The following is a 16,547-nucleotide window of genomic DNA, read 5'->3' on the forward strand; positions in this document are numbered from 1 at the left end:
AAGAGTTGTATGATCTACTGATTGGGCCAGCCAAGAGCCTCTGCATTATTATTTTAAAAATGAAATACAGAAACACTACTTCTTAGTCCTTTAAAGTCCTACTGCACATACCATTTCTTCGTGGGGTTATTAGAAAGCTTAGTCCTGAGACATGATATGTAACAGTATCTGCTTTATAGTACCCGCTGCATTCTACTGATATTGTAAAGATTAAATATTTAAAAGCTTATATAAAGCTTTCAAGAAAAATGTGCCAGGCAATATGCCAAGCAGGAAATAAAAAAAAAAATTTAAGGTACGTGCCCTAAAACCAACTGGGTGAGGCAGACAGGTAAACAAATCCCACAATACACTGTTAAGAGTCGCCAGAGGCTTAAGGAACCAGGGCCCAGCCTCTAAACTCAGCGCGGTGTCCACAGAGCTGTTTCCTAACAGCGGATGGTGCTGGCCAGCAGAAGAGGAAGGGTGGGCTGGTCACAGGACACAGCTGTCTGCTGAGGCAGGGAGTTCCGAGTGGCAGATCCCAGAGCTGCAAGTGTGTGGCCTGGAGGATGGGTCTTCAGACGCCTCTAAGCCGGAAGGCTTTTGCAGTCCACATCAGGCAAGTTCTTGAAGCAAAGGGCCTAATTCTTCTGTTCTCCCTGACTCAGGAACTCAGCATAAATTTCAGAGTTTACCAAGTTGCAGTGCCCCCGGCCTCCAGCGCAGACGCCTGCGGCCCCAAACCTCAGTGCCCCAGGCCAACTTTTCCTTCACCCACAAGTCACTTCCCAAGTTTCTACTCTGCTCCAAGCACTCACCCAAGGAGGACACTCAGGGTTTACAAAGGTAACCTGGTCATCAAGCTTCCTCAAGTGGAACTCCATCGTTTAGGTCATTTCAGGTTATTTGGTCCTGGCCCGACAGGCAGATTCTGGCCCTCATCTGCCTTTCCTTTTTCTCTTTTCCGTGTGTGTGTGTGTGTGTGTGTGTGTGTGTGTGTGTTCTGTTTTCTCTTACAGTCGAAACCCGCAACAGCTCCTCCGAGGCAGCATCTTAAAACTGCAACAAGAAAGCAGAGTGTTCGCCCCCGCGATCCGCGGACGCCCGGGGTGGGTGTTGGCACGGCGTCCCCGGGCCCGTCGGCCGAGACCCGGGGCACCAGAGGAGCCTCGGTGAGGCCGGAGGCTTCGCGGCGGTGCCAGGCGGCGGGAGGAGGTGCGGGCGCCGGCGGCACCAGGGCTGGGCGCTTCCCGGCTCCGCGGCCTGCAGCGGCTCGGGCGGCGTCCGCGGCCTGCGAGGGGCCGGGCGGGGGCGCGCACCCCTCCTCGGCGGACTCGCAGGCCTTGAGGCCCCGCCTCCTCCGGGCCCAGCTCGGCTCCGCCGCCCGAGGGCCGGGCCCGGCCGCAGGGCCCCGCCCCGCCCCGAGCCCCGGAGAGCGCGGCGGCGGCGGCGGCGGGAGGCGGGAGGCGGGGGCGGGGGCGGGGCGGGGCGGGGCGCTCGGCCGGGGGCGGAGCTGCGGCCGCTCGCCCGCCCCCCGCTCGCCCTCCGCCTGCCGGCTGGCGCGGCCATGGAGGTCTACATCCCGTCCTTTCGCTACGAGGAGAGCGACCTGGAGCGGGGATACACGGTAGGCGCGGCCGCGGCCGGACGGGGCCCCCGAGCCGGGACGGCGGCCGCCGAGCGCGCAGGGCCCGGGCCGCCGCCGCCGCCGCCGCCGCCCCCCGCGCGGGTCCCTCGCTGCCCCCCGCCCCCCGGGGCCCGCGGCCGGGCTGCTCCCCCGCGCCGTTGCCAGGGCGACGGGGCCCCGGCTCGCCCCCTCCCCCTCCCCCTCCCCCGCCGCCCCCCCGCCCGCTCCCGGCCTCCGGGCAGCAGCGCGGGCAGCCGAGCCCCGGCGCGGAGCTCGCCTCCCCCCCCCCTTCCCCCGCCCGCCCTGGGCAGCCCGCGGTGGGCTACGCCGCCCCCGCCCGGACCCCAGCCGCCCTCCAAGTTCTGCGGGATTCATTCAGACGCATAAACAGGCTAATTGTAAGGGTCGTCTGTAGCTCTTTATCAGCCGGAGTGCACACCTGTGTTGCTTTCCGATCCGATGGCTTCCAAAGTTCGCCCCCCCGTTCTGCTGGGCCCTGAAATGGGCAGAGTCAGGTGCTTCACTGCGCACCTGTTCGGACCTAAGGCTGATCCCCGAGAACCGAGACACGGGCCCCGGGCTCCCGAGTGAAAGGCTGGGTCCGGGGGGTGAACGCCAGGGCCTGGAACCTTCGATCCAGAGTTCAGTAGCTGAACTGTAGGTGGCTGATTTCCCAATGAACTTCGACGCCTTCATCTACACCGTCATTGCTGGAGGGAGAAATGCCTTGGAAGACTTTATTTCCAGCTGTTAAAGAGAAGATTGCAGACGGCAGTCTGAGAGGGCTGAGAGAACTCACCCACTTGCCAAACACCGTTTATGTTAATCTGGGAGGGTATTTTACCCTTTCTCTCTCCTAAGTATTCTTGGGTATAGGTGACAGCCTATTTGGAACCTTGTGTGTTTTCATAGGGAGGCTTAAATCTCCCTCTCAAGAGAATTTTTGGAATTAAGGGATTGAAAGTGGAATTAAGTGATTGGGAAAAAAAAAAAACAAACAAACCCAGGGAGTATGTGGATTTTTAGGGTTAAGTAGACCTCTGGGTTCAGGTGTCCCAAAAGAAGTACTGAGTACCTTCCCGTGGGGAGGCTGAGCTCTGTTTGGCCATTATTTATATAAATAAGTCTTCCCAATGAATTAATATTTGGTTAAGTATTCTGCATTTTCCTTAAAAAAAAAAAAAAACTGTGAAAAGCCTTTTCCTGAAACCCTTGAAACCTTGCTCTATTTCTTCAGTTCAAGTATGTCTCTCACAACCCCACACACCTCTCCCAAATCAGCATCGGTAGTCATCAAAGGCCTGCCATCTTTTGGGGCATTCTTCAGGATCTGAAGATTATAGCCTGCTTGTTTGGTCTTTAGAAGTGTTCAGATGAAGGTGGTCTCAGTAATCCAAACGAAAAGCTACTTACCTTCTCAAATAAGAACTTTGAAAAAGATCATTACTGGTGTTTCTTCTCTTACAGGAGCTGTGTTTTCCCACAGTGTTTTCAAATACCTTTTAATTACTTGTATTACGACCAGGCATGTGCCACATTGTGAATTAAATTGATTTGGAAGGAGCCCTGTTCTTGGCCAACTTGGCAGTTTGAAGATTGCTTATATGATGATAGTTTGTGTGCTTTTTAAAGGCTTTTTTTTTTTTTTTTAAGATTTTATTTATTCATGAGAGACACAGGGAGAGAGTGAGAGGCAGAGAGAGAAGCCGAGTCCATACAGGGAGCCTGATGTGGGACTTGATCCTAGGATCCAGGTCATGCCCTGGGCGGAAGGCAGGCGCTAAACCATTATGCCACCCAGGCAGTCCAAAGGCTCACTTAAAAAAATAAATAAATAAATAAATAAAAATAAATAAATAAAAAAGAAAAAAACAACCTAATTCATTTACATTGGTGACCTTATTGTTAAGATACCTTTGCAAGTGATTTTTTTCCTGTGTGAGTCAATGGAGCAGCTTCTGGATCCTTCGTTCCCTCTGAGCAGCTGTTTTATAATTGCACAGCACTTATTCATTTAGCAAATAAGTGTCTGCTTGGTGTCTCTATTCTAGGTCCTGGGAACTTAGCAGTGAATAATATTTCATCTTTTTAAAAAACCTGAGAATTAAAAAAAATATAATCTTGGGTTCCTGAACCAAAAACTTGTGAAATAATGTACACTTAAGAGTAAAAAGCGTCTTTTTACTTTAGTGATGATGTTTATTGAAGAATATTTAAGAAATCTTGCATTTGAACAAATTCAGTGATTGGAGGCTTATGGTAAAGAAGTGTGGTTCTTCCTTCCTTCTAATCCCATGCCCTCAAGACATAAAATGTGAGGGTGCTTTCTTAGAGCCCTTTCTCTATGCCATGAAAACCTTCCTTTTTTTTTCTTAGAATAAATTGTGAGATTTGACTATACTGTCATCCTACAACATGAATATATTTCTGTTCTGATATGGATAGATCTGTCTCCTCCTAGCTACTAGCAAAGGGAGCGCCCTCATGAGGAATATGCCATCATTTTTTTACCCAGATCTCTTGTTGATGGCCACTGACATTTGCTTCTAATTTTTAGCAACCGTGTCAAATGTTGAAATGAGACATCACTGTGCATGCTTTTTTTATGCCTACGACTAGGATTTTTGTAGAACATTAACTAGAAGTGGTACTTCTGGGCCTTTTAAAGTTTTCATAGATCTTGCTCAATTGTTAGTCAAGAAGTTTATACAGGGCAGCCCTGGTGGCGCAGTGGTTTAGCACCGCCTGCGGCCCGGGGTGTGATCCTGGAGACCCAGGATCAAGTCCCACGTCGGGCTCCCTACATGGAGCCTGCTTCTCCCTCTGCCTGTGTCTCTGCCCCCCCCTCTCTCTCTCTCTGTGTGTGTGTGTCTCTCATGAATAAATAAATAAAATCTTTAAAAAAAAAAGAAGTTTATACAAAGTTATGCTCACTGTACAAGGTAATTTACCTTTAAAGAGTGAACTTTTGCCTTTCGAACACTTAAACATTGACTTTGGGCTTGCGTGATGTCCAGTGTGGAATGAAAGGTAGAAGGATATTGTTCCCATCCTTAGGGATTCTTAGCCAAGAGGGGCAAAGTAGGGAAGGGCTAGGGAACCCTGATGTTATCTGGAGTCATGAGGAGGAAGAGGGCATTTCTGCACTGCCTTCTGGTAATGTGTGGGGTGGTGTTGGGGATTGCTTAGGAATGCTGACTTTTGAAATCTGGTTAGGTTTTTGCTGGCATTGCGAATTCTAGAAGGAGGAAGTAAAGGGCAAAATGTCATCTCAAGAGGAAGGTATTTTAAATTCCCAGATTCATAAAAAAAAAAAAAAAAGGAAAATGAGTTGGGAAGGGGCTTCTAAATCAGTTTATAAAGAAGCAGGAGAGGATCTTCTAACAAAATTCACATGAACTCAAATATTACTTTATGGGAAGGTTATTCTCTATCTGCCTCCTGTCCCCATAGCTTATTTACTGTCTGTTTCCCAGCTAGGCTCTAAATTCCTTGAGACTAGGACAGTGTCCGTTTCTACTCCTATACTCCAGGACAGGGCCCATCACATAGAAAGAATTCAGTACATGTGTGCTGAATAAATAATGAATGAATGAGTCTTCTAAAAGGAGAAGAAAACCAGAAGAACTGTGATTATGAGGCATGAAGCAACTCACTGGGTAGGAGGGGGTCATGGTACAGACTGGAGTTTCCAGTAGCAGCAGAGATTATGCAAGGGCCATCTGACAGAGAGTGGAGAGAGACCAGCAGCCAGTCAGGAGTATGGACTTCTGCTCCAGACATTGGGAAGTCACTGAAGGGTTTGAGGAAGGAAGTAACATGATAAGCTTTGCATTTAGATGACCCTTGAGTATTTTTTTTTTTAAGGATTTTATTTATTCATGAGAGACACAGAGAGGCAGAGACACAGGCAGAGGGAGAAGCAGGCTCCTCACAGGGAGTCCGACGTGGGACTCCATCCTGGGACTCCAGGATCATGCCCTGAGCTGAAGGCAGACGCTTAATCGCTGAGCCATCCAGGCATCCTAACCCTGGAGTATTTTTAAACATTTAAGGAATGCTAGCAGAAGGACAAGAAAGGAGAGAGAGGATGTGAGCCTGATGCGAGGCAGGAGTGTGACTCCCATGGATGTGGATGCCATAGACCAAATCAGAGCTGAAGTAAGAAGGAAATTCCCTGTGGAGACCTGTTGAGTTTTTCATGATTGGTGAGGCATTTTGATTTTAGAGCTCAGGATAGAGGTCTGGGCTAGAAGTATGGCTCTAGGAGGTCATTCAGCACAAAGGATGAAAAAGCATAACAATTAATGCTATTCCCAGGAAAAGAATGTGAAGTGAGGAAAGATGGTTGACTGAAGGTAAAATCCTAGAATTGGCATGAGCAAAGAAGTCTCAGCACTGCATCCTGACGGAGTGGGAGAAGGAAATCTAGGGGTATGAAGTGGTAAGAGAGAATGGTAGATGGTCTACAGGAAGGAAAGTGCTGGTTGTGGCTGAGTGGTCTTGTAAGATGAGGATGGAGAACAGTCCGTTGAACATGAGGGTAAGCAGGTCTGGTGTGCTAGTATAGGCTAGTATTTTCAATTTTCAGATATGTTGTTGGTAGAAAAATAGCAAAAGTGGGAAAAAAAAAAGAAAAATAACAAAAGTAGAACTACTACCTAGGTGCAACACCAAAGTTTGAATGTAATTGATTTCATTTTTATAGTTGTAAAAATCAAGGCATTGAATAAGATGATTTTTCAAGTTCATTGTAACAGTATGTCTATGACTGTGTTATGGTTATACAAATATATCTTTTTCTTGAATTCTGGACTTTTTGATTTACTTGATGTATCATGCTTTTCATTACATAAGGCAGCTTCATATATACATGATCATAATATTGAGACATATCAGGGATCATTATTTTAGTATTTTATGGATTAAAATAGAAAAATAGAACAATATGAGGGGCCATTTACCGATCACTCACCTTCAATATTTTAAATTATTACTTCATTTATCACCCCTTATTCTTCTATTTTTTAAAAAAAATCCTGGAATATTTTGAAACAAATCCGGGACATAATTTCACCTGTAACTCTTTCACTTTGAATATCTGACAGGTAAAGACTTTAAAAAATATATAACCAAAATGTCAGTTAACATCACAAAATTAGCCATACCTTGCTATCATCCCAATTCTCCTTTGTTTTTGTTGTTTTTAGCATAACCACAATGTAGACATTGCCTTGGCATTAACAGTGATCTGCAGGATTTTTTTTTTTTTTTAAGATTTTATTTATGAGAGAGAAAGAGAAAACAAGAGAGAGCTCAAGGTGGAGAGGGGTAGAGGGAGAAGCAGACTCCCCACTGAGCTGGGAGCCCAGCGGGGCTTGATCTCCAAAGGGATCATGACCTGAGCCAAAGGCAGAGGCTTAACAGACCGAGCCACCCAGGCGACTTGCAGGCTGTATTTTTACTGCCATTTTGTACTTGTGAGAATGAGAGATTGAGGAAGGGCACCTGACTCCCCAAGATTGGCCCTCTCTGTGCTCTCATCCTCAGAGTAGCTAACACCTGGTGAAAACAAGTTGAAGACTGGAAAAAAAAAAAAAATGTGTGTGTGTGTGCGTGCTACAGTTTGCAGAGGAAGAGAGTGTAAATTCTTCAAGCATTTCTGGGCACTATTTTTCCCCAGAAGCTCTGAACAAATCCATCTCCTTTCATGTCTTGTTGTCTCCAATTGGTTTTTCAACCAATCCTGTTGCTGGGGGAATCTCTGTGCTGATTGGCTGAGGCCAGGGCCTCCTGAACCAATCACCTGCCAAGGCTACATTTATCTAGATGGAGTTAAAATAATAGGCTTTTCTGGAGCTGGGAGTGAGGTCAGTCCCTTCCTGCCACCAAACCCTGTAGGCACGACAGTGAGACCACAATGTCGGCCACAATATCTTAAAATCACCCATTATGAGCATTTGTGATGAAGAAGGCCTTTGTGTGACAAGGACATAGCTGCCACAGTGCCTCACTCATGGTAAATTGACAGCATAAGCAAACACTAAGTATGTGTTACATAATTAAATCAAGCATGTGTAGGGTATGTTCCTTACCCTTAAGGACAAGAAATGCGAGTGTGAAAATATTCTTGAAATTCTTTTTGATTTGTTTACTTGAGAGAGGGAGAGAGAACTTGAGCCTTAGGGCAGTGTCCCTGTGCATTGGGGTTGAGGGGCAGAAGGAGAGAAACTCAAACCAACTGTGGCTGAGCATAGAGCCCTCCCAACCAGGGGCTTTATCTCTAAAGGACCCATGAGATCATGACCTGGGCAGAAACCAAGAGTCTTAGGCTTAACCCACTGAACCATCCAGGTGACCCAAGTGTGAAAATATTCTTGGACAGTAGCCAATAGAATGCTACCTTCACTGAAGAACCAAAATAAGTACAAGAGGATTGAATTTTGCAAATATGCTGCTTAGAAATTTGGGGACCCAAGTAACTTTGTTTTCATTGAGATAGAAATACATTTTAATCTTTTTCTGTAGTTTTCACTTTGTAATTTATGTTTTTTTTAAATAAACTTTTAATGGTGAAATAACTTCAGATTCGCAGAAAATTTACAAAGTTAGTGAGTTCCAATTTACCCCCGACCCCCAAACCCGTTTCCCCTGTTGTTAACATCATATATTACCATGGTAATGTCAAAACAAGGAAACTGGCATTGGTACATTACTATTAACTAAGCTCCAGACTTTATTTGGATTCCACTAATGTCCAAACCAGGATATCCTGTTGCATTTAGTTTTGTCTGATTCGATGTGAAACTAAGTATTCCAAGTTATAGCACAATGTCTCAAAAATGAGGCAGACATGTTGTTAGAAATGAGCCTGTATAGACCAAGTCAGATTTTGGCTACTTTAGATGCTTTGTGTGTGATTTTTGCCACTTGGCAAAAGCCCATTAGACTCTTCCACAGGCTTATGACACAGCCTAAGGGCGAAAGTCTCAGGCTCTAGATTTCATGCTGTCTGCATTCATATTTTGCCTGCAGCATTTAGCTTGAAGTCTGACTTTGGACAAACACTCTATGTTTTCCCCTCTCATCTGTAAAAGAGGAGAATACTAGTACCACCTGGAGTGGTTTGAGGATTAAATGACATTTTTAAAAGTACAAGGGATGATATGTCTAGCCATATGATTTATTTTTATTATTTCATGTAGGGACTTCCTTGAAGTTAACTTTTTAAACTTTTTTTTTTTTTAAGATTTTATTTATTTATTCATGAGAGACACAGAGAGAGAAAGAGGCACAGGCAGAGGGAGAAGCAAGCTCCACGCAGAGAGCCCAACATGGGACTCCATCCCGGGTCCCCAGGACCACACCCTGGGCCAAAGGCGGCACTAAGCCGCTGAGCCACCCAGGCTGCCCTTTTAAAAACTTTTTAATGTCAATAATATAAACATAAATCTAGGAGAAGTAGTCATGCTATATAAAATAAATGCTTTGCAAATACTTTGAAGTACTTTAGAAGTGAAAGTTCACATAGAACAACTGGTATTCTTATTACAAATTCATTCAATTCAGGTTTAGTTTTTCTAGCCTTATTTATTGTGTCTGTGTATGTGTGTGTGTGTGTTCCTTCAAGATGCTAAAGGGTAATATATTTACATAAGTGAGAAGGATATATAATAGAGGGCACAGAGATACATGCTTCTCACCTTCTCTATCCTCTATCATTCCTCTAGCATCCCTCCAAAACACAGGGGCCATCAGGCTTATAGATTGTATTCTTATGCTGGTTTTCCAAGTACAGATTCAGATTTTTTTTTAAAGATTTTATTTATTTATTCATGAGAGACACAGAGAGAGAGAGAGAGAGAGGCAGAGACACAGGCAGAGTGGGGAGCAGGCTCCATGCAGGGAGCCCAATGTGGGACTCGATCCCGGGACTCCAAGATCACGCCCTGGGCCGAAGGCAGGTGCTAAACCACTGAACCACCCAGGGATCCCCCCAGATTCAGATTTTTAATGTAATTTACAGTTATTTTGCTTTATGTCTTTTCTGGGTTTTTTTTTTTTTTTTCATGCTTCCCCTCCCTTTTGAAAGTACCTGTTTTGTTATGAAAAAAGTCAACCTATAAAGCAGTGGAGAGACTGATGCTTTTACTCAGCTTTTAAAATGATGAGCTCATGGGGTATCTGGGTGGCTCAGTTGGTTAAGCATCTGACTCATGATTTCTGCTCAGGTCACTATTCCATGGTCCTGGGGTCAAGCCCCACTGCAGAGTCTGCTTGAGATTCTATCCTTCTCCCTGTGCTCCTTCTCTCTGCCCCTGCTTATGCTCTCTCTGTTTCTATTTCTAAATAAATAAAATCTTTAAAATAAAATGATGAACTCACAGCCAGCTTTGTTTCCTAATCTTTTCCTCTGCTTCTTGCACATCTTCCCTTGTACATCATTTTGAAGCAAATCTCAGACCTGTCTGTAAATATTTCCAGCTTCTCTGTCTAAAAAACAAAGATTCTTCCTTTAAAATATGATCATAATATCATTATCAGACACTTTCAAAATAAGCAATAAGAAAGCAACTATCAATTATCATAAATATCAATCCATTTTTACATTTTAAAAAATTTTCCCGAGCATGTTTTTTTTTTTAAATGTAGTTTGAATTTGATTGAAACTAAGTCCATATAATGTAATTGCTTAATATTGTGTCCTCTATCTTTCTAAGTTTGTAAGTGCTTTTACTACATCTCTTTTTTGTTTTACAGTGATTTTGTTGTATAAATGGTGACATTTGTCCCACAGAGTTTTCCATGCTGGGTTTGGCTGATTACATCCCCATGTCATTATTAACGCCTTTTCCAGTTCCTTACATTGTACCAAGATAGAGGCTTTAGCTTTTTCAGATTTGATTTGTGATGCTGGCAACCATTGAGGAATATTGCCTGGATCTATTCGTTCCTTGGCGGTTGCTAAGTATCAGTAGTTTAATTTTATCATTCTTCTTTCATTTATTGACTTGAATACATTTATACAAAGCAACTTTGCCTCATTAATTAAAAGAGGAGCCACCTCCTGAGGTGTAGTTTTTATGGGAACTTATGGAAAGTTACCCTGAGGTGTAGTTTTTATGGGAAAAGTAGGATAAGTGCCTGATACTTTCTTGATTATTTACTTTTCAAAACAATGAGTTGGCTTTCTCCAAAGATCACAAATTAAAGATTATCACAGACCTTGTCTTAAAAAAAAAAATCAGTATTGTTATGAATCTGTAGATATTCACATATTTGATGTAGTTCGGTCTCTTGCATTTATCATTCTCATATACTTTATGTCCCTCTTTGGCCGTTTACTTATTTGGCATTTTCAAGTTGGATGCTGTGTATGTCCTTGACATAACTTTAATGGTCTTTGATAACTTTCTTGCTGCTTAGTGTGATGAAGTACATCTTTTACCTTTCCCGCCCCAGATCTGGAATTAGGTTTTTCTCTAAAGATCACTGGTTGCATTTACTGGGAAATGATAATTAGAGACTATGATCTGGACACAAGGTATTTGTGGAAGTTTTGAAATCTTTTCAGTGGTCAGAGTGGAGGAATATTTCTCTTAAGATCAAATACATGGTATCTTGAAGACAACTTCAAGAATTTTTGTCTTGGTCTTTTATCTTCAACTGTGTCTTTTTCCTTCCGCATTGAAAATCTCAGTACTTTAGATGCTGAGATTAATGGGATATCATATGATTAGCAGTTAACTTTATCTCACTTTAAACACTTCAGTGTGTCTCCATTATAATACCAGTACTACTATCAACAGCATGATTACTGACAACAGTTTAAAACTTTTTTTAAAAAAAGCTTTTTTGTTTTTTAATCTATTGCACTAAGGGTTATACAATGAAATGTTTTATTTTATTTTATTTTTTTTTTCAATCAAATGTTTTAAAATCACTTGGATTCTTCTTTGCTCATAACACTAACTAGCTACCCAGCCTCATTTTCTTTTGTATTTTTGTGGATTTTTTTTAGAAACTGATTTTGTTTTATATTGTGTAAAGTGTATACTGTATTAGGTTTATCTGCTGACATCTGGCTTCTTTTTATATTCCCTTCATTCTGTTTTCTTCCCCTCCACTTGATGACCATTTATCTTTCCATTAAAAAAAAAGAATAGAAACAAGTGGTGCCTGGCTGGCTCAGTCAGAGGAGCATGTAATCTTGATCTTGGGGTTATGAGTTTGAGCCCCACGTTGGGTATAGAGATTATTTAAATAAAAGGAAACAAACACAGGTACATTTGTGCCCTTAGATTAAACAGTAGTCTAAAATTAAACAGTGGTATACTAAAATGTTTTCTTCCACCTGCTTTTTTTTTTTTTTTTTTTTTTTTTTTTTTTTGGCTTCACAGTGCATCCTGTAGTTCACTCCCCAAGGGGCATATATCAGGATGCCCACTCCTTTTCTACAACTTAATTGTTCTCCATTGTTGTCTGTAGTCATTAGCCTTGTGCCTATATTTTTTGCATTTTTCTCAGAGTATCTTTAGACTCTTAGCAGTGGGTTACTGGATCAAAAGGTACATGCATACATATGTTATTTTGCCAGATATTTTCAGATCTCCTTCCTTGGGGATTGTGCTATTTTACATTCCCATAGCAGTTTATGAGAGTGTCTATTTCCTCGCAAGCTTGCCAACTGAGTGTGTTGTCAGGCCTTTGGGTTTCTGCCAATCTGATAAGGTAAGCAGTGGTGTCTCATTGTAGATCCATTGTAATTTGCTTGCTCAATTCTGATGACTAGCTTGGACATTTTTGAAAATGCTAGTGACCCTTGTAGTTGCTTTGCTCGCTCTTTCTTTCTTTCTTTCTTTCTTTCTTTCTTTCTTTCTTTCTTCCTTCCTTCCTTCCTTCCTTCCTTCCTTCCTTCCTTCCTTTTTCTTTCTTTCTCTCTCTCTCTCTCTCTCTTCTTCTTCTTCTTCTTCATCATCATCATCATCATCATGAAGTAGGTAGTGGATAGGTGGGTGTCTGAAATAAGCTGTTCTTTTGTTGATTTTTATTGAAAAAGCAAGTGACTTAGGTTTTCATCTTATAATTCTTACTTGAAGGAAGAACCAATATGTGAGTTGAGTTGTACCAGCCACCTTCCTTAGTTCTTTGGATTTATTTATTTATTTTTTAAAGATTTTATTCATGAGAGACAGAGAGAGAGATAAAGAGAGGGGCTGAGACAAGAGGAAGGGAGAAGCAGGCTCCATACAGGGAGCCTGATGTGGGACTCGATCCCAGGACTCCAGGATCACTCCCTGGGCTGAAGGCGGCGCTAAACCGCTGAGCAACCCAGGCTGCCCAGTTCTTTGGATTTAGATTAATTTAGAATGTGGAAATTGTTCTAGAAACTATAAGCTTCTACCTTCTTCACCTTCACCCTTCTCTCCACCTTGCTAGTGGATATTCCTCTTACATAAGGTGGGTAGAGCATGCATTCACTCATGTAAATTATGTATTATGTATTTACCCCTCTCCCAAGCATTGTACTGGTATTGTTGTGGGTTCAGGGATAGCTGACATGAAGGCTTGCTCTGGAAGGATGAACGGAAGTTTGCCAGTTTGAGAAAAGGAAGATCATTTCATTGATATCCCGCAACTTGAATACTATGATGTAAAGTTAACGATACTTGAATTCTATAATATAAAGACAGTACTTCTTTTTTTTTTTTTTTTTAAAGACAGTACTTCTTATGTTAAATGATAAAGTGGTAAGAGAGGAGAGAAAAAACGTTTACTATATATATGTTAATCGGTATGCACATAAACATACTAAAGACAAAATAAGGAAGGAATACTTCGGACAGTTACAGTCCTCATTTCTGTAACTCATCACCTGGTCACAGCTGGTATGTATAACTACTTTCTTTCCCTACTCACTCTGTATTCCCTTTGCCTTCAGCAAGCACCTCAGCTGGTTGTAGGTCTTTGCCAGGTACGGTGACTCGAATCTTTATTCCTTTTTTTTTTAAAATATTTATTTTTTTTAATTTTTATTTATTTATGATAGTCACAGGGAGAGAGAGAGAGAGAGAGAGAGGCAGAGACATAGGCAGAGGGAGAAGCAGGCTCCATGCACCTGGAGCCCGATGTGGGACTCGATCCCGGGTCTCCAGGATCGCGCCCTGGGCCAAAGGCAGGCGCCAAACCGCTGTGCCACCCAGGGATCCCCGAATCTTTATTCCTAAAGGGTCTGAGCCATTAGTTGTCCTTTTTGAATTGGGTGGTTGTAGTTTTCTGGTGACTTTAATCACAGGGCATCTTACTACTAAGAGACACCATCAGGGGGTCTCCTGTGGTATAGAGGATCTTCCTTGTCCCCACTATGCTTTAGCAGTTTACTTTACCCTTGCTAGTCAGGATCAGTCACCCCAACCAGCACGCTTATTGCCTTCCTTGCTGTGTGGATTCAGAGACACTAGGAACTCAAAGTGGCCAAGTGACAGCCTTGACTTCCAGTTCAGTGGAATTCTTGCTGTGTCTCCTAGTGGAAGCATTCACCTTTTGGAACTAAAACCTCTAGGTCAACAGAGCATAAAGTCACAGAGACTGGAAGCGAAAATTGTACCAGTGGGCCACTAGCAGTAATAGTGAGTGATGTCACTCCTATTTCCACCCCTGATTCCTAGATCTGTGAATTCTGGTGATGGGGACACAGCATCATGTACTAGACACTGATGCAGACTATATTCAGCTATTTAGAGAACCTTGTCCCAGCCCTGCAAGCTGCTGCCCCCCAGCTGGTAGTGTAACTGAATCTGCAGAAGGCCATTCCACCATTCTGTCAACCCAGCTGCTTGAGGATGGTGGGGAACACGATGAGACCCATGAATTCCATGTTTATGGACCCCCTGCATCATTGCATTTACTATGAAGTGAGTTGCTTGATCAGAAGGAGTGCTGTGTGGAATACCATGGCAGTGTGTAAGGCATTCCAGAAGTCCATGTATGATAGTTGTAGCAAAGGCATTGCATTCAGGGAAGGCAAACCTTTATTACACTGTCCCTTCCACAATGGAAGTGGTCTAGTGTAATCAACCTGCTACCAGGTAGCTGGCTAATCACTTCAAAGAATAGTGCCATATTGGGAGTTCAGAACTGGTCTCTGCTGTTGGCTGATTGGTGATCATAGCCAGGTGGGCCTTGGTGAGTGGAAGCTCGTGTTCCTGAATCCCTACATAATCTACATCCCTGTCATCGTCGGCACTTTGTGAGCCCACGGGGCAATGACAGAGTGGCTGAGGAAAGAGGCTGATTGACATCTGCAGAACACATCTTGTCCACTTGATTATTAAAATCTTCCTTTGCTGCAAAGCCTTCTCTTGGTCTGGAACCCACTCAAAGCTTTTCAGGTCATTTGGCAAAGGGGTTGGCATAACACACCCAAAATAGGTTGCCTCCAGAATCAAAAGAGCTCCCCCCAACACACACACACATTATGGAGGGCAATCTGCTGTGTTCCCTCTATAGGTTTAAATACTAATCTCATCCAAAACCACTTCACAGAACACCCAGAACAATGTTTGACCAAATACCTGGGCACCCCACAGTAAAATTAACCATCACATTTCCTTCTAAAATTGAAATATATGCTGCTTTCTTCAGTAAAAATTGTAGTGTTTTTCTCCCTTTTGTTTTAGTTCGGATGTAGAAAACATAAGAACACATGTTTTTGTATTTTAGTACCCAATATTTATTGCAAAGTGTGTTTAATCCTCCTTGTAGTTAAAAGGTTTTTTCTTCAGATGTGGAAAGTTTGCATCTCCACTTTCAAGCACGATCATAGTGCAGGGAATAAAAGTTTATAGAAAAGGTCTGTTTTCCTTGTATATTATTAGTGGACAATTAGATCTCATTGTCAGTAAAAATGGATGGCTGTAGCTTCCAAATTATTGAGCCTGTGCTAATAAATGCAACAGTTGTTCATAATTTGGTGGTAAATGACCTTTAAATGTAGATGTTTACGGAGACTGTCTTTGGGGAACAATTTAACTTCCAAATGACACCCATGAGTCCTTGTTATCATTTAAATATGCTTCCTTTTGTCAATAACAGAATAACAAATACTGGTTAGATTTCTAATGTTGATTCAGATACTAGGGAACCTGCTGAATAAATTAGTGTACATTTGATTTATATTGACCAAAATTTTTTACATTGCTGTGTTACAGGTCAAGGTGACATGCATTTAAATGCGTTGTAGAGCAGAGGTCATGCTTGACTGACATGAATGCTTACACTGTTTTTAATTAACTGTTAAATATTATCCTAAAATTCCTTCTCAAATACCAACTAAATTATTTGGAACAGGACAGAAATTAACTTAGCAGAGAGAAACCTTATTTTAAAAGTCAATACTCTTGATCTTTCCCATAAAAGCTATGGGAGTAAATTATTGCTACATTTTCATTTTATGATTTGTAAGGAAATCAGATCCTCTTTTTCAACTGTAGACTCTGAATTCATTGTCTGTGGATTTTCCATGGATAATTTTCCAAAAATAACCTGAGATAATAATGAAAAAAATTTGTGAAGTAATCAACAACCTTACCTAGTACTTTATCAAGCAAATGCATTTTCTTAGCGGTATGTACTTTTTCATTGATATTGTTGTGTGTATGTGGAAGGAGGATGGTTTGCAGGGTGAAGATGTGAATTAATTTTGTCAGCCATTCATTAGTAGGCCAGAGTAGTGCATGTTTTGGGGAAGCTTTAATCAACACCTCATTTGCCCTTTGAGAGAATATCTTCACAATGAATGCTGCTTATTTTGCACATAAATATTGGGTAAAAATCATTTTGCTATCAGTGTAGAATTCATTTCATTTATGACCCATGCAAGAAGATTTACACCCTTAAGACGTTTCAAACTGAGATGCACAGAGGTTTTTGTCTCTTT

General features: G+C 42.4%; 1 protein-coding gene across 2 annotated transcripts in view; it reads left to right on the plus strand.

The window, feature by feature from the left end:
• Positions 1–1,468: 1,468 nt before the first annotated feature.
• Positions 1,469–16,547, plus strand: part of SNX24 (sorting nexin 24) — a 160,596-nt gene continuing 145,517 nt past the window's right edge. Inside the window, exon 1 of one of the 2 annotated variants that reach the window (XM_072840769.1) lies at positions 1,469–1,609. In XM_072840769.1, coding sequence (XP_072696870.1) covers positions 1,550–1,609 — 60 coding nt within the window. In that variant the 5' untranslated portion in view covers positions 1,469–1,549. The remainder of the gene's footprint in view (positions 1,610–16,547) is intronic. The other variant, XM_072840770.1, reaches the window with a different exon arrangement.

Source organism: Canis lupus, chromosome 10 (assembly GCF_048164855.1).
Source record: "Canis lupus baileyi chromosome 10, mCanLup2.hap1, whole genome shotgun sequence".
Taxonomy (NCBI): domain Eukaryota; kingdom Metazoa; phylum Chordata; class Mammalia; order Carnivora; family Canidae; genus Canis; species Canis lupus.